This window comes from Apium graveolens, chromosome 8, assembly GCF_009905375.1.
Source record: "Apium graveolens cultivar Ventura chromosome 8, ASM990537v1, whole genome shotgun sequence".
Lineage (NCBI taxonomy): Eukaryota > Viridiplantae > Streptophyta > Magnoliopsida > Apiales > Apiaceae > Apium > Apium graveolens.
In genome coordinates this window covers 248,146,818-248,166,471 of record NC_133654.1, presented here as the reverse complement: position 1 = coordinate 248,166,471, position 19,654 = coordinate 248,146,818, and the positions used below count along the sequence as shown (strand labels likewise).

The following is a 19,654-nucleotide window of genomic DNA, read 5'->3' as shown; positions in this document are numbered from 1 at the left end:
CAACGCCCTGGGCAGGCTCAGCCAATAACCTGCAAAACACGTGAACAAAAACCTGCAAACCACGTGAACAAATGTAAACCGCATTTAAACGACAGACTCCGACTCATGAGTCATAATTATAAATTCTCCTCTCATGAGATTCGAAACTCTGACCAAGATATAATATTAAATTATAATTAATATATTTTAATGATTATATTAATTATTTATCAACAAATATATATTTACTATATCATAATCTCTATAATTATTCATATCTAAATTAATATAGTATTTTAATAAATATTGTATTATTCTTTTTGCAAAAATTGGTTAATGTATGAGTTTAATAATGATTTAATTTTAATCTGAAGAAATGGATTTATAAAAACATCCCATTTCATGTTACGATTTATTTAGTATTTAGGATGTAAGGACTCTATCTTCTTTTAAGATGAAATTAAATATTCAAGAATTTTTTTATTAGATGATGCTATATTTTCGGCTCGGTTGCCGGGACCAGAACCATGTAGCATAAAAAGTATTATAAAAATCCCCGATTCAATCGATTAATTTTCGATTAAGTACTCAATCAATTCAATAATTGAAACCTGATTAATTCTTAAAAATTTTCCTTTATTGGATCTAATACATACTGCTCCAGGGGTGTCGTATCTATATTATAAGTGCTGAGATTTAAGTAAATTTTTTATATCCCGCACATATTTATAGTCGGAAAAGTTTTTTTTCTTTCTGCGGAACCCTTTTCGCTATAAATATCCGCGGAACACAAAAAAAAATATTTCCCCTTAAAATATAAATACAAGGACTTTGAAACAGTGTATAAAATTCTGTTTCCCGCCACAAAAGAGAGCATAACGGAGTAGTAACACTTGTTACAAGAACTGGACCCAAACACAACTGAAAACCTAGTCAAAATGCTCAAACACATGATAACCCAAAACAATAATCAAATTCAAACCCTCAAAACCCTAATAAAAACTCTAATTTTCAAAACCCACATTTCCAATTTTCACAATTCAATAAAACCCACCCAACTTTCAAACCCTGCAATAGACTTCATATTGAACGAAGTTGAAGACCTCCGATCATCAAAAACAGAACCCAAAAACACCCAATTTCAAGAGCCATCTGTTCGAGAAAGCGTGTCGAAAGAGAAGGCTAGTGTGGAAATATCTCACCAGTGGCCTGAATGGGTGGAGTTTATGGAGCATTTATTGAAGAAAGGGTACTTTGGTGAGGTTGGAGAAGGAGAATTGGGTGGGAAGGATGCGAATCGAATACGCACTGCTTGTCTTAATTTCGGGCGCCATCGGTTCGATGTTATAAGGTAGTTTGTGTAATGCGTACTATGTGTTTGATTGTTGAACTATCTGAGAAATTAGAATGTGTGTTTTGTGTTATTTATTTTCTTGGTTGTTTGTTAAATTGTTTACTAAATGGCGTAGATCGAGTTGGTGTTGACCATGTATCCGAATATTAGAAATGCAGCAGTTTGGATAAGCTGCATTGCGACTTTAAATGAAGTGTTGCTAGATGGAGCGGAGAGGGAAAAAGTTTGTTAGAAATTTGTTATCAGGTCATTTACCATTAGATACATAAGCAGTGTATATGTAGTTAAATTAATCATATATGAATGGTTGAATGTAGTACAGATGAAGTAGTGAGGTTGTGAAGTTTTTTTTTAAAAAAAAATTGGTTTCACTAATATGTTCTTCTTCATTAACTGAGATGGTATTAGGAGAGCTCTTGAGTTCGAACACTCTTACCCCAATGTTTTACAATTTTATTTGTACAGTTTTATTATAGCTCCCGGTTGGGTTTGTTACACCACCACTCTATACCCTTTATGGGTTTATGATTCCACTCTATACCCTTTATGGGTTTATGATAAGGGGACGACACCTTAAAGTTTTAAAATTATCATATAGTGAGGGGTAGTGAGTGATCCTTACTGCATATACTACATGTTTGATAGTTGAACTATATGAGATATTTAAATGTGTATTTTCTACTTTGTTTGTGTGTTAATTATATAACTGCTTAAATCTAAAATTGCTCGCTGATTCCATACATATATTTATCAAGTTGGTGTTAACTGTTTACCAAGAAATAGGTAATTGTAGCAGCTCATATACGTTACATTTCAACTTCAAATGTAGCCGCGGAAACAACCACTTCGCACCTGGCTTTGGGTTCACTTAGTACAGCTAAGCGGCAGCTCCTGCTTATTAGTTGATATATGAGCACTGTGTGTGTATTTGAGTAGATCATGTATGTAGAACGTAATATAGATGAAGAAGTGAAGTTGTAAAGTTTTCTTTTTATGTAATTCTATTTCTTAACCTGTTAATCTTCATTAACTGAGATGGTACTAGGAAAGCTGTCAAGTTCGAAACCCCTACTCTTACGGCCTTAGTATTTAACAGTTTAACATTTACACCCTTATTACTGCTTCAAAGTGGGTTTGCTATTATGAACCACTCTTTACCCTTAACATGCTTTCAGTTAGGGGTACTGTTTATGTATAAGATCATTTGATGGTTTTCCCCAAAACTCCAAGTTGTCTCAGTAGAGTCACATAGATATGAATGTATCATTCTGTAGCATAGATAAAACATACGGTAGAATGGACAAGTGACGCGGATGGTTAAGTGGCAGCTGATGGTTACTTTATAGTGTCTTCTAATCAATGTGTAACTCTAACTGTATCATTTGAACACTTTTAACATGAGTGCTCCACGTCTGATGTTTGAGCTGCTATCTTTTTGAACTTTCTGATGTATGATTAAAACCAACTTAATATATTGGTGGAATATATGTCGAACAAAAATACCACAATTTTAAAAAATTTGGCCTTAATTCCGCATGTGATGATATGCAAGTCTAAAATTCTGTATCATTTGAAGTGAAAAATTGTAGCTCTGTATCTCCCAAATGCGCATCTCCAAAATACTCATTTTGGAGTTGCTTACCTCTTTTCTGGATGTGCATCTCAGAGGCGGATTGCATGTGTTATGTTACATCATCCTCCCATTGTGGTATTTTGCTCGAAACTTGTTGAGATTATGGTATTTACTATATAGTGTATTCTTTTCTGATTTGTTGAAACAATACATTCCGTGACTACAGTGGTTCAAGTTGGATCATTTTAGATTATGTGACCACTTAATATATGAGTTCGACTTTACTTAGCATTTAATTATTTGATCTGTTATTTATAAAGCAAGGTCAGTAGATGATATTGCCTATGTTGAATCTTAAATAGTTGTTTATTGTGATTGTATTGCTATTGAATAAGACTACAATGTATAACCCATTATAATTCAAAATACTTTTTTTTCTTACGTAGTAATATGATAACTTACTAGGTTTTAGGTCAAAATAAACAAGAATATGGATCTATACAACATTTCTATATAGTCATAGAAATAGATAGACTTTGTTTAATAATACATTAACAAGCGCCTCAGGAGAGATTCATCTATGACCTAGGTTTAGCATTTTTAGAGGTTAAAGTTGTGTCTAAGTCCAGCTAGTTTAACGTTGATGCAGTCCACAGTAACATATATATTTGGTGTTCTCTTATTTGATATGTCACTATCATAAATCTACCACGGTGATATATCCTGTTTTGTCATGTGTGTGATAGTAAGAATGGGGAGGAATATCTTGTTGGCTAGTCTTTGCATGGAATTTGATAAATTCTGGTTCTTACTATTTATTTGTGCCTTTGGCTGTAGGTCCTTATCAAGAAAAGATATTCAGGTGATTGCAGGATCTGGATGTCCTAGCCTGGACAGGAAAGTTGTCAATTCTGGGAAGCGTCTCAGGGCACATGTGGGAATAGATGAAGGAACTGTATGTGCTCAGTTTTCTTTACTTTTCTGCCTATCGAGCTTTATATCCGAATAATATTCATTATATTTTTATAATAATAGAGGAACTCTAGTAGGTTTGCAGCACCTGCACATTAAGGGGAGATTGCGAGAGAGCGTATGTGAAGGCACGTGAAGATGAATGGGGGAGGACTGTGGATGTCATGAGATTTGTATTAACATATGGGCTTCATTCCATTACTGGCCTAGTGGAGAACAAGCAATGTCTGAATGAAAAGGTTAAGAAATCAGTTCGAAGAATACTTAAAAATTCAGTGGAGCTTAGTATGGTTGAACTTGATGATAATTTACCAAAAGAGAGCCCTTCCAAGCGGAAGTCATCTATGGAAAGAAGTTCAGTCCACCAGGCAGATAGTCAAATTAAAGCGGGAAGTCCAGTCCATAGTGTTCCAGTGAAGCAGGGTGATTGGATATGCCCCACGTAATAATATATTGTTTCAGATTTTTCAGCATTACTGGTGAATATTTCATTGATGTTCGTAATATGGTGTTTACCTTTACTTTTGCAGATGCAACTTTCTAAATTTTGCTAGAAACATTAAGTGCTTGCGGTGTGATCGATTAGACAAAGAAAGACTACAAAAATTAGGGAAGGATGAAGATCATCTTCCACTAAAGAAGGGTGACTGGATCTGTGAGACGTAATGCTAGAGACAATTATATTTTATGCTTTTTATGGTCTTCCTAGTGGATCCTTTCTCTAATCAAGGTTTACAATTTGACAGATGCAATTTCTTTAACTTTGCGAAGAATACAAGATGTTATCACTGCAAAGAAAAGCCTCCACCGCGGAAAATAAATCCTGGAGAGTGGGAATGTGAATCGTGAGTTCATACATATATCTTTGTTTTATTAAAAGGCAAACTGGACCTCTGCATAGTTTCTTTTCGAGTAGAATTTTAATTTATTTTTATTTTTAGGTGCAACTATATCAACTTTCGGAAAAATATGGCATGTTTGAAATGTGATCACAGACGGCCAAAAGCATCCAACTCTTTTGCCACTTCTACCCTCACAAATAACAGTAATGGCGAGAATTGTCAATCTAGGCCTTATTTCGGACAAGGGAGACAAGTTGAAGATGCCAGGGAAAATAAGTGGATATTTGTGGAAGATGGGAGGGAAGACCAAGATGCTTCCAACTCATGGAATGTGAATCCTAGTCTGGTTGATTTTCCGGTAGTGGGAGGTAAGACAGACCTGTCCCAGAATGTGCAACAGCAAGCAAGGTGGAAGCAAGAAATGGCAGAGAGGAACAAGAACGTATTTGAAGCAAAAGAAAATGCTGATGAGTTTAAGGCTACCATAATGGAGAGACGTCGAAAGTTTTCTGAAACTGCTCAAGATGAAGAGATGGCTGGATGGTTTGGGTGTAATGGATCTGAAGGCTGAAATATTGATTGAAAATGAGCTCTGTGAACAACTGTGTTGCAGACTTTTAACATTTTTTTGTAATTTTGACTATTTTTTTTTTGCTTGAACAGCACATGAAGTATGTAGATTTGAACTAGCTAGCTGCGGCTACAGTAATCAGTAGCTTTTAGCTTTTCACTACCTTTCCCATTTTCTGTTGTGATTCCCATTGCTTTCATAGAAATGACGCTTTACAGGGCCAATTCCATAAAATTTATGTATGCCTTTACCATCTATACCTCAAGCTGAAGATTGTACAGTCCTAAACCATCTAAACCTTATAGATTTCTGTTAAAAATGAGTAACCTTCAATAAAATTAGGCTAAAAACAGTATGTCGACGTCCCCAAATTCTTTTTGTTTACAAATTTTATTGTCGTTAAAAAAAATTCTTCTGCTAGCTGCTTTCTTCAGATTTGCGCAAAAATAAGCATCGGTAAAATGAGCAATACCTCTTGCAAACAATATTGGATTACAGCCTGCAGGGTCACTAATATGAAGCACTTGAAACTGCAAACCAATTTATTAGCACTTAATATCGAGCAAACTAAATAAACCAATATTTCACCCTTATAAAAACCAGCTTGTTATCATTTTCGCCAGAATTTACATGCAGTTTTCAGCTGTAGATTGGCACATCATTTTACACGAGTTCTCTCAGAATCATTGCCATCAGAACTAGATGCTTGATAATACTGAAATACGTCTGGCAGTTTGTAAACTATAATTGACAGTTTTCATTTGTCGTACAGTACAAGGGTAGAATTTTTTTTCTTTTGTACAAGCCAAATCATAATAAGTTGCCAGAGCTGAATACATAATGTTGGCTTTTGTATTGATCATTCTACTCACAGTCGGTAGTAATTGATCAAGCTCTTCCCATCCAACTCCTTGGTAAAGAATCGTGTCAGGAAGTCTGTCAGTGAAAAATTTCGGAAAACGGGTGGTTTCTCTGAGGATACAATCTCTGGTATTGGTCCATATATGTTTTCTCTATTTGCTGGGTTTAAGAAAACTGCAACTGAAACTCGTGGCTCCTGACAGGGGTTGGCAAGTACTCGATGCTGTACGCTTTTGTATTCATCATTGGACATGATCTACAAAGTTGTATTGAATATTGAATAGATAAGCACCACCATAAAAAAACAAAAACTTGATGTTTAGAACCAAAACTTATAATTTAAGATTTAACTACAAAAATACATTGAAGTGGAAATAAGTAATCTATCTTGTATCCACATGAAAATTACAGCTCTACATTATTGGGAAAGGAAACAGCAAGACATGATTACAATTGAATTAAATAAACTTACTTCCTCGGTATTAGCCGACTATTAGCATTGTAATTTTGAAAAATCACTCCTTTTCATAAGTCATTTTGTAAAAAGTTAAAAAAATCTTCATTTAAACACAAAACTTTCCAAAAATATCATGTAAATACTTTATCTACAATTCTTAAAAATATGCCAAAGATACTAAAGGGACAAGTATTATTAACAAATTGAGGATTCATTTAAAGTTTGGGATTCAAATACTTATAAAAACTAGTGCACTGGATGATCAAATAGATTATACTAAGAAACTAAATTGTAGTAACTGATTACCTGAAGAATATCACCAATATTAATCACGAATGCACCAGGAACGGGCTCCACATCAATCCAATCATCTTCCCCATTTTTAACCTGCAAACCACCTACTTCATTCTGCACTAACAAAGTCACTACTCCAGGATCTGTATGTGATGTAATCCCAACTGTTAAATCCGCTTGTGGGCAATATGGATAATAATGATTGACCATCATTCTCGCATCCAGACATGTCATTTCTTTCAATTTATTTTTATCTAACCCCAATCCTTCACTCAACAATCCCAATAACTCATCACCAACTTTTATCACTTCTCCCTCCCACGCGGCCACCTCATTCCGACAAACCTCTGGAACATAATTCCAGTCTGGGGATATCGGTGCTAGCCTTACCTGCAATTCCAAAATTTGAACCCTAAACTATCCTCGGCTAGAAAAATTAATAAATTTATAACACCACAACAATTATACATAAACTTATTCACATCGGTAAGGTCGAATCGCTGAAAACAATCATTAATAACATTCTAAAAAGTAAATTGCTAACAATTTAAATTTCAGTATAATTCACAAAAATAGTTCAATTCTAAAAACTCGATAACAAACTCGACTCGAACAACAACTAACCTGCAAAGTATCGCGCCAGCTAGCAGCTCGAGACTGAAACAAATCAAAATTAGTCTGAAACGACGCTCCGTGCCCCATTTCTCGATGATAAAACTGCGATTTAATCTCCATTGGCTGCTCATTAAACGCTTTAATCGCCGAAATCAAACCGTTAATTTTCGATAACTCAACTCCATGATTAATTATCTGAAAAAACCCTAGCGTCGACGAAGCTCGCCGGACTTGATCAATCACGGCGGCGCGATCGCCAGAGAGATCGATGACGGGGATTTTGTAATCGGGTCGGCTTTTCGGGTCGTGTTTCCGGGCGGGTAATGTGTCGGGCGGGTGGTGAAAGATGCGAGGGATTGTTGTGATGGGGTACACGAGTGGTTGCTTGCAGAGCTGAGGGATATAAAAATGTCATTCTTTTGGTTGTGTTCCCTAATTTATGACTATAATATTTTTTTTAGGGAGCTGCTTGTTTTTTCACGCATTTTGATACTTTGTAGAGAAATATTTGTTTTTTATTTTGTATAAAAATATGATGTGTTCGGTTGTGATAAATGTAAATAATAAATTCTTAAATATTTGTATAAAATATATATCATTATATAAAAAGGTCGATAAATTATTATTTACAATTATATGTGAAAATACATGTAACAAGAAATGATTGATTTAAATTGGGACAGACGTTATAATATGTAATTTAAATGGAAATTTCTTAAACAAAACTCTAACTCTAAAAATTTATAGTCATTATATTTTATATATAATTAGCATAAGTATTTTATAATTTGATCGTGAGGTGTAAACTAATTATTTTTAAAAATGCATTATTAAAAAAGGAGGTTCGTCTACTTACGATTAAAAATTCTAATTAAATATATATCCAATATATAACTAGTAAAAGAAATCAAGTTTTGATTGTTATGTGATTTGGTGATAAATAATCATTTAAAAATGTATTAATATGAGATATGATTAAGTTTTGATTCTTTGCGATATAAAATTAATTTAATATTATCTTGAAGTTAATATGATTCGGTTATGAAAAAGTTGATATATTCAAAAAATTAAGTTTAGTAAACAACTTATATTTATTTTAATTATAACTATAGTTGATAAAGTTATTATTGAATTAAACAAACAATTTAGATTAAAAATCAAGATTTAAATTATAAAAAAAATTAAAAATAATATATTTATTTACATGATTTATATAATTTTAAAAATATCATGTACAATAAACGAAGTACAAAACTAGTTTTAGTAAATGGTCCGAATTAAAAATTTGTATAATAATTTTGGATTAAATGTATAGAATTTTAGCAATTGTTTTTAAAAAAATTAATATTTTTTCTCGACAAAAAAACTAACTTGATGTATTTGTCAATTTCACTTAGCAATATGTTTTATGCTAAATCAAAATATAATTTTCCCAAAAAAATATTTTATAATATTTACAATATAATACTAAAATTGAACAATAAGATAAATAAATAATATAAACCTTTTTATATAGAATGAAGCAAGTTACAAATTGAATATAATTAGTATTAGTATGCGTAAACACTAATACGTAGATATGTATAATTATCATTTGTACAAATTTATGAATATATACAATCGTTGTATATATTTATATTATATTATTATAAATTTGTATGATTATTGTACATAAATCGTGCACAATCTGTGTAGTTACAGAATGTTTTATTTGTACAATCATTTTAAAATTATAAGTTTATAAAGAGTGATACTTTAGAGATTGTAGTTCGGTTAAATGGGGATTTTGACACTGAGTTTAACTCATTGAATTATTTGGATTTTTAAAGTCGGTCGTGCGAGTTGATTTTTAAAGTCGGGTCGTATTTCTGGGCGAGTAAGGTGTCGTGTGGGTGGTTAAAGATGTGAAGGATGGTTGATAGTTGATATGCCGGAGTCAACGAGGAATTTGACTCCGAGTTTTGACTCGTCGAATTGTTTGAGTTCAGTGATTCGGTCGTACGAGTTGGTTTGATCGGCCATTGACATGTTGGATATTGAAGGGTAGGAACTGTGTGGTGAGATTCATTTGCGGTGTGGTATAAAAGTGGTTGTTTGTAAAGGTGGGAGATATAAAAATGTCATTCTTTTGGTTTTGTGTTCACTAATTTATGACTAATATTTCTTCTACGGAAATGCTTGTTTTATACGTATTTCACTATTTTGTAGAGAAGTACTTGTAATTAAAAAATTCTCAATTTTTTGTTTTGTACAAATATATATGATACGTTCAGTTGTAGTAAATGTAAATAATACATTATTGATTTTTTTTATAAAATATATATATCATTATATAAAAAAGTCGATAAATTATTATTTACAATTACGCGTGAAAATGCATGTAACAAGAAATGACTGATTCAAATTGGGACGAAACTAATAATATGTAATTTAAATGGAAATTTCTTAAACAAAACTCTAACTCTAAAAATTTATAATCATTATATTTTATATATAATTAGCATAAGTATTTTTTTAATTTGGTCGTAAAATATTTATTCTAGAAAACTACATTATTAAAAAAGGAGGTCTGTTTGCTTACGATAAAAAATTCCGGTTAAACAAATATCCAATATATAACTAAGTAAAAAAAATCAAGTAATCAAGTGTTGATTGTTATGTGATTTGCTGATAAGTAATCATTTAAAAAATATATTATTATGAGATACAACTAAGTTTTGAATCTTTGTGATTAAAAAACATTAATTTTATATTATTTTGAAGTTAATATGATTCAGTTATTAAAAAAATTGATATATTCAAAAAATTAAGTTTAGTAAACAACTTATATTTATTTTAATTATAACTATAGTTTATAAATTTATTATTAAATTAAAAAAACAATTTAGAAGAAAAATTGAGATTTAAATTATAAATAATTAAATAAAATATTTATTTACATAATTTAAATAATTTTAAAAATATCATGTACAATACACAGAGTAAAAAACGTTTTAGAAAATGGTCCGGATTAAAAATTTGTATAATAATTTTGAATTAAATGTATAGAATTTTAGTAAATATTTTGTAAAAAAATTAAGGTTTTTTCTTGACAAAAAACTAACTTGATGTATTTATCAATTTTACTTAGCAATATATTTTATGCTAAATCAAAATATAATTTTCCAAAAAAAAATATATTCTAATATTTATAATATAATACTAAAATTGAACAATGTGATAAATAAATAATATACACCTTTTTATATAGAATGAAACAAGTTACAAATTGAATATATTAGTATTAGTATACATGAACACTAATGCGTAGATTTGTATAATTATCATTTGTAAAAAATTATGAATATATACAATCGTAGTATATATTTATATTATTATATTATAAATTTGTATGATTGTTGCATATAAAACATGCACAATCTGTGCAGTTATAGAATTGCATAATTTTTATTTGTATAATCATTTTAAAATTATAAGTTTATAAAAAATGATACTTTAGGGGTTTTAGTTCGGGTAAATGCGGATTTTGACTCTGAGTTTAACTTGGTGAATTATTTGAGTTTTTAAAGTTGGTCGTACAAGTTGGTTTGTTCGGTGATGACATGTCAGATATTAAAGGATATGGACTGTGTGGTGTAAAATTATACGTTTATAACAAATGATATTTTAGATATTTTAGTACGGGTAAATGACGATGTGTCCGTTTATCGCGCATTTGTAACGTATTTTGGATATACCTTTCATACGGAATAAATGGTTCTTCACCTAAATTTGGTTGAGATAAACCATTTGTTGCATTATCATAAATTGGTAAAGGACCAAATTGCGTGGCATAAGTGTCTCTCTCGTCTTCAACAATCATATTATGCATTATAATGCATGCTCTCATAATTTTTCCAAGATCTGCTTTGTCCCAAAAACGTGCAGGACCACGCACAATTGCGAAACGAGACTGTAACACACCAAAAGCTCGTTCGACGTCTTTTCACTGACTTTCTTGATATTTTGAAAATAATTTTCTTTTCTCACTTTGAGGACGTGGTATCGTTTTCATGAATATTGCCCATTCAGGATATATTCCATCTGTTAAGTAGTATCCCATGTTATAAGTGTTTCCGTTGATGGAATAATTTACCTCTGGAGCACGACCTTCTAGCACATCATCAAATACTGGCGACCGTTCTAACACATTTATGTCATTATTTGATCCAGCAACTCCAAAAAATGCATGCCATATCCACAGATCAGATGAAGCAACCGCTTCCAGTATAATTATTGCAACTCCTTTGTGACCACTCATAAACATTCTCTTCCAGGCTTTAGGACAATATTTCCATTGCCAGTGCATGCAGTCTATACTGCCCATCATACCAGGAAAGCCGCGAGCCTCACCCATCTGTAATAGCCGTTGAACATCACCGGAGTTTGGCTTTCGCAAGTATTCACTTTCAAATATCATGATGATATTTGAGACAAATTTTTTTAAGCACTCAACTGCAGTACTCTCTCCAATACGAACGTAGTCATCAACAGCGTCAGCGGATATTCCATATGCTAACATACGCATTGCCGCAATACATTTCTGTAATGGAGATAAACCTTTTCTTCCCACAGCATCGACCCTTTGTTGAAAGTATGGATCGAAATTTGACATTGCATTCAAAATACGTAGAAAAACATGCCTTCCCATACGAAATCTTCGTCAGAATGTTTCTTCAGGATATACCGGATTTGCTGAAAAATAATCATTCTCTAGAGGTTGATGCCCTGCTTCACGGTTTCTGAATATACGTTTTCGAGGCATGGATCTTGAGCTTTGACCATAAATTTCATGATAGAGTTCGAGATGACGATTATCTTCGGTATCGTCGAAGCAAAACTCATCAATAAAGCCTTCAGTTAAATTTTCTAGTGTTTGATATATATGAAAGTGATTTCAAAAATCTGAGAAAGGTAGTTTATATAGAAGGGAAAAAGAGAATTTATTCTAACGGCTAGATTACAACGGCTAGATTACAAACAAATAAAAAAAACACTAGCTTCCAACGGCTAGATTACAAACAAATAAAAACAAACACTAGGTTCTTGCCATTATTTTCTCAAGCATTTTTGCATGAACTTTCCGCTGAGCCTCATTCATTTTACTAGTATCTGCCAAAATGACTTGCAAATCCATCTCAGTTTGTTTTGCTTCAATTTCTTTTTGTCGAGTCTCAATTTCTTTTTGCTAAATGTCATTTAATGCTTCCATTAAGTTCAGCTTTCTGTATGCACTTGCATTTAATGCTTCCAACTCCTCAGCTGCTTCTGTTGTTCTTGCCTTCCCTTTCCCCTTCCTTTTAGCTGCTTTCACTCCCATAGGACGAACCGGAGATTCAACAGCATTCTCACTTGTTGGTGTATCGTTATTTCCTGATGATGAGTAGGCTCTAGAAGAGCTTAATTTAGTTCTTTTAGAACTATTAGTAGATGACAGAGTTCTCCACTAGGGTTGTCCATGAACCTGAAAATAATGTGGTTCAAAGTTAGACTTCTTCTTGTACGTGGTTGCATGAAGTGAATGAGCTGCATCAATTATGTTGCTCAAGTTTGAACCACTTCCGACTTGTTTTTGAGCCTTTTCAAAACACGCTCCATATTTTTGAGCACCTTCATTTATTCGTTGCCACCTTTTTCTTATAGCCACAACTCCTCTTTTGATGACACCGGGATTTTCTTCTACACAATATTGCTGAATTCGTTCCCAAAATGCATCAGCTTTTTGATCAGTGCCGACCAGTGGGTCAATTGATACATTTAACCATGCACTTATTAAGAGTTTATCTTCAACCCACTTCCACTGTCCGGTACTTTCTCGAATATCTTCGATTTCCTCGTAATCATCATTAAGATCAATAAATTTTACATTATTAAAAGCAGGCACTTGTGAATGCGGGGAATTTTGAGTAGGTGATTGTTGGGTTTCAAATTTTGGGTTTGAAAATGGAGGAAATGGAAATTGATATGGAGAATTTTGAGGATACGGAAAAGGAAATTGAGAATTTACGGATTGTGGAAATTGATATTGAGAATTTGGGGTTTGAGAATTGAAATTAAAATTTTGTGTGTTTGGAAAAAAAGGATTTGGATATGGGTATGGAAATTGAGGGTTTGAATTTTGAGAATTTGTAGGAGGAGTGTTGTTTGGATTCATCTTTTAATCTAATTTTTTGGAGAAATAGAGAGTATGAATCATAAGAGTGTGAATTTATATTTATACGGGGTACAAATATTACCGTTACTAATATTTACGTTACAAAATATTAACGTTACAATTTATAACGTTAGGCTGCTTTTATGAACGTTATACTGCTTTTGTCAACTTTGTTCAGTTTTGACAAAAATTTATTAATAAAATATTAAAAAGTGAGCAATTGGCCCTGGCCAGTATAGAGGGCGTGACCTCTTTTTTTTCTTTTGGTCCAATGCTGTGTCAGGTGAATAGTTGGAGCCAGTGACCATTTTCAGTTTCCCAAGACACCAAGCGGCCTGCATTGCAGCTGCTCTAAGTTCTAACTCATTAAATTGTTTGGGTTTTCAAAGTCGGTCGTTCAAGTTGGTTTGATAAGTGATTGACATGATAGATATTAAAGGGCAGGGATAGTGTGGTGAAATTAGTTCATGGTGTAAATGCAGAGGTGGGAGATATAAAAATGCAACTGTTTTGATCTTATATCCACTAATATCCTGCTATGCCTCCGCATATTATTGATATTTGAAATTTTAATTGTAAATTCTCTTAAACAAAAAACTAACTAATTAATTTTACAAATTTATTAATGGTTAATATTAACAAATTTAGATTAAATATATCAATTTTTAGCAAATTTTCCCTTAAAATTCTTCATTTTTTTCGTCAATTCTTCAGACGACAAAAATTAATTTTACAAGTTTGTCAATTTATCTAGCGATATTATATTTTATGATGAATCAAACAATATCTTCGTAAAAAAATATTTTATATTTTATATACGAGAATATTAACATTGAATATTATGTCAAATGAATAAAATATATTGTTCGAGTCAAATGAATATGCACAATCAAAAAAATATATAGTAGCATATTAGTGATTACCCATGATAATACATACAATTTGCAACTTTCTATATATATATATATATATATATATATATATATAGAAAGTATAAATTAAGTTGCAAATTGTATGTATTACCATGGGTAATCGCTAATATGCTACTATATATAATTTTGATTGTGCATGTTCATGAACATATGCAATTTTTGTACATATTTCATATTTTTATGTTATAAATTTGTGTGATAATGTATATAAATTGTGCACATTGTATTTTAAATAATTGTGTTATTCTTATACAGTATACCAATTTTAGAATGACATATTTAGAATGGGCAAATATTATTACTTAAGAGAGTTTATCTAATAGAATATGTTTATATATTGTTCGAATTCAAAACTATTAAATTCATTTCAATTATTTAGAAGAACATCAATTTGTTGATTGTAATTCTTGTGCACAATATAAAATCATATCATCATATTTTAAGACTGATTCAATTTCAAATTTATAGTTCTTGATACCAATCCTTAAACTCGAATAAAATTTCTTGAAAAAATCGGAGTATATCGTAAACAACTAAAAATAATCATCATATAGCAGCTGAGCGATTGTCTTTGGTGCCACGAGCCACCTAATCACGCAAACTAAAAATTTGTGTTTGTGATTTATTTCCGAAAGCAATATAAAGTGATTTATGAGAATTTTTTACAGAGATAATAGCGACAACAATCGAAATAAGAGTGGAATAGACATAAGCTAGCAATCCATTTTGGATGAATATAAATTAGTAAGAGTGGAATGAGGTGCAAGGTTTGTGCCATCGAGAAAATCATACAAGTCATGTCCATGGAAAAAACATCTCTATTTGGCTTTCTATGTTGCAAGATTCTCACTGCTTCAGAGTTTTAAAGAGAGTTTTGAGGTGCGATTAAACTGGATCAGGTGAAAAATAACTATATTAAGAATGGTGTCAAGATTTTGAGTGACAATAGACATTTTGTTATTGAAATTGAAAGTTTAGGGTTATTAGGGAGTTCACAATAAGGAAAAAAAATGATTATACGATTTTAATTATAAAGGACCCTCATAACTTGTCATTAGTCACTACAGTCACTCTAAAATTGGAGAAAATCCCAACATTCTCGTATATTATATTCTAAAACTCCCAACGCTCGAAAATCCAATTACGCATTAAATTGTATATTACGGGCATCAATTTTTGGGACAAATATCAACCTTTACGTCACATAATAATTATGAGAAATTGGGGGTTGCACGTAGTTGAAGCTGAGTTCAGTCTTGTTTGGCCCTTAATCAACTGTAGAGGGGGGGGGGGTGAATACAGTTAATACAATCAATTCGACAAAACTTCAACAGAATCAACAATTTTTATATTAACAGATAAAAACTGATTACAAACGTACTCTCTCGAAAGGATGAACAAATATCCTTGAGAGTTGCTAGGTTATGCGAAAGATATAACAATGTCGCAATGCATTTAGCATGAACCTAATCTGTGCTTTATATAGAGCACAACTACACAATGTATAAGGAATCATATTCTATCAACAACAAGGAAACCTATACAATGCTTCTGAGATAAAGTCCTTCACCGCCTTGAGTTCCTATTTCCTTTTTCTTATCGAAGATCAACTGATGTGACAAATACTGATTACCTCATCCATTGACATCATCATTCGTCGATATCCTTATCCGTCGATATCATCATCCGTTGATGTCATCATCATCTGTTGATGTAAGTTCCGATATGAACTTCTGATAGTTTCTGCTTAATATCATCAATTGCTCCTAACAATCTCCCCCAACTTGTTCATTATGGAAATATGGACAAGTTCCAATTGATGATATCAAAACTATCTAAATGCAGGAATCAAGTATGCATATTCAATCTTGCTTTAGTGAATATCAGACTTTACTCTTCTTCCTGAACTGCTTCTTTAACTTGAGCAATGTCAGAGGTTAATTCCAGTTCCTCAGCTCAGAAAGCTCCATTAATCTTCCTTCTTTGATGAGCTTGGCTGATTTCTTCTTCTTCATATTTTTCTTCAGTATCATAAGCTTGAACTACTGTATAGATTGGATCTATCAGTAATTAAGATTTAGTTTCCTTATATACTGTTTTCTACTTTGCAACAGCTTTAGCTTTAGACTTTGAAATCTTTGACTTCTCTCCTATCTTCTCTTTTCCTTTAAGCTTCATGTCAGCAGTTATAATAACTTGTGATCTGATATCTTCTACCTGACTGATTTATCTTATAACTACACCTCTGGTTGCTCTGTTAGAAGGATCATCTTCATAAAGTACTTGAGAAATAACAACAATATCAACATTTGTTGTCTTCATGGAATTCTATTTGTTGTCTTCATGGAATTCTTGAAGTCTTCCTCCATTTGCCTTAGTTGTTCAAGATCAACTCCATGATTTTATTTTTCAAATATTCTTCTACTTAACTCAGAGTCAAATAATTGAATTTTTGGATCCTTGTAGAACAGAGTTGTCTGTTAGGTCACACAACACTGTAGAAGGGGGTTGAATACAGTGTTTATACAATCAAATCGATTGAACACAAGTAACAGTAAACATATATATTCAATATAATATATTCTGTTACAATGGAACTGTTGTTCTCTCTCAGTGATGAACAAATATCACTAAGAACTGCTAGGTTACAATGTATAATCTTCTCTATAATGATAACACATATAGTGTAAACCCTAAGTTGTGTTTATATACTATACAGTTACAAGATATATTCTAATTGATATGGAAGATAATTCTGTCTCCTAAAATATATCAATCAGATATCTTCTACAATTCTTTCAGTCCTCTAACTCTTTTCATGCATATCTTCCTTTGTTTTAGTCTCGATCTTCTACTGCAAATCAGCTTCATTCCTTAACTGTAAGTCCTCCCGTACTTAAGTTCTGATATAACCTTAAGTCCTGATATTATGTTCTGACTTCCAGTAAGTCATGATATTTTCTATTAGTCAAGATCTGAAAACTAAACATGAAACATATTAGACATGACATCTCAAATATATCTAACAATCTCCCCCAACTTGTAAATTATGCAAAATATACAAGTTAATAGATTTGATGATGTCAAAAACATTTAAGTACAAATGCATTAAGAGTTTAACTGAATAACTAACTACAACTTACAGTCCTTGTAGCTTTTACCAATCTCACTGTGTCAATCTGAATCCAAAATGATTCTTGACAAAGTTTGATATCAGCTTTTCTTCTTTAATCCTCAGGACCTGAGAGAGTGTAGTCTTGACTTGCTTCATCTCTTCATTCTGACTTCCAATCTGATAGATTGTAGTCCTTATAGCAGAGATATGGTTTCTTTCTAAACCATCATTCAGTCTTATTAACCCTAGGATGAGAAGAATCTTCATTGTAGCAGAGACATTTCTCATTCAGTATTACCTAAAACTTAGCAGAATCCTTCTTCATAGGAATTTCACTTCCATCATCTTCAACAATATTTAGAATGAATTCTGTATCTTGAACTAGAAATTCTTGCTTTATCTCTGAGGGTCTTCAATATGAATTCTGACCATCTTCTGGTAATATCAGACTTTACCTCTAAAAGGTAATGAAAGAATTGAATTTCTTTTAGTGATTTGTTCAGTACATCTGATTCTGACATCTGATATGTCCTTCCATCTTCAAGAAATAAAATCAGATTTTCTTTGATCTTGTGCTTATCATGAGCATCCAGTACCACTTGAACAGAGATAACCTTATTAAGGTGTTTCTGAGTAACATCTTCAAGAGGTTTATCAGTTAGTAAAAATGGATCTCTAGTAGCAACTTCAAGTCCTGTTTTGATTTTAGCTTCATCAGAACCTAGTCCAGCCCTGTCTCTTGCTTCTCTGGCTTTCAATCCAACAGTCATGAAATCAGATAACAATTGGCTTTTCTTTGGATCTGATGGTTTAACATTCTTCCATAGAAGTTTCTTTTTATCAGATATTTCCATCTTGTCTAAAACAACTTGAGCAATGTCAGCGGTTAATTTCTTGACTTTATCAGAACTTGCTGCTTCTACTGTAGCTTGTTGTTTCTCACTCTGAACAACTTGAGCTTTGTCAGAGGTTGTCTTTGATTCTTCAGAAATCTTCTTTCTTTTCAGAGTTTGAACATCTTCTTCAGTCAGAGTATCATCATCATGAATTGTAGTTTGATAGACAGGATCTGTCACAACTGAAGGAATTTTCCTCTTTTGAAACTTTGTAGGTTCATCAACCTTTTCCTTTCCTTTTGAAATAGGATCAATCTCAGATTGTGATCTTGTTTTGGGCTTTGATGCCTCAAAAATTGTCTTTTCTTTAATCACAATGCCTTTCTCCTTAGGTGTAACGCCCCCAAATCCGGGGTCAAGGGATTTGGTCGTCACGATGAAATCTCAATCCAAAATAACCTGTTAAATCAATAAATAAATGCCAGCGGAAGATATTTATCATTTATGACCCCAAACTAATCCAAGATCTTTTAAGGTTACAGTTCTAGAAACAAGATATCCAAATTCCATAATAAATTTTTCTCTTTCTTTTAAAACTCTTTTCAATAAATTCCAACTCAAAACTAAACCCACTAGTATAACTTCGAAATGAAGTATACTAGGCCCAAATAAAATACAAAACTATAATATAATATAATATAATATAATATAAACAACTTTACACAATAAAACTTACACTAGCCCGCAAACCCTGGATCAACCACCTTCCAAGAGCTTCTTCTTTGCTTCCTCAAATTATGCAGCTAAACAGCGCAAGCTAATCCTCACTGGAGGTTAAATTTAAAAACAGGCAAGTATGAGCGGAAGAAATGCTCGGCAAGATCATTATAGTAAATATAGGGTCATTTGATATAAAACCGACATCTGCATCAGAGCAGCACATTTAAAATCATAATTGTTGAATCATAAAATTTTAGTTGAGGAATCCCAGAATTGATTCCTTAATTGTATTCAAAACCATTTTGATATTTTTGAGCGAAATGCTTCAACAATACTTTGA

The 19,654-nt window shown here is 32.2% G+C and overlaps 2 protein-coding genes across 2 annotated transcripts; one reads left to right on the top strand and one right to left on the bottom strand.

Moving 5' to 3' along the window:
• The first annotated feature begins 847 nt into the window (after nt 1–847).
• On the top strand, nt 848–5,501 carry LOC141678037 (uncharacterized). Its single transcript, XM_074484224.1, has 6 exons — nt 848–1,330; nt 3,744–3,861; nt 3,956–4,320; nt 4,409–4,540; nt 4,625–4,723; nt 4,820–5,501. The coding sequence occupies exons 1-6, from the start codon at nt 918–920 to the stop codon at nt 5,289–5,291; spliced, it is 1,599 nt and encodes a 532-aa protein (XP_074340325.1). The 5' UTR covers nt 848–917; the 3' UTR covers nt 5,292–5,501.
• A 523-nt stretch (nt 5,502–6,024) lies between these two features.
• Nucleotides 6,025–7,920, bottom strand: LOC141680585 (1-aminocyclopropane-1-carboxylate oxidase homolog 1-like; the record flags this gene model as incomplete). The annotated part of the gene is made up of 3 exons (XM_074486771.1): nt 6,025–6,408; nt 6,916–7,293; nt 7,528–7,920. Coding segments are annotated over 3 exons (1,020 nt in total), but the record flags the coding sequence as incomplete, so codon positions are not given.
• Nucleotides 7,921–19,654: the final 11,734 nt, after the last annotated feature.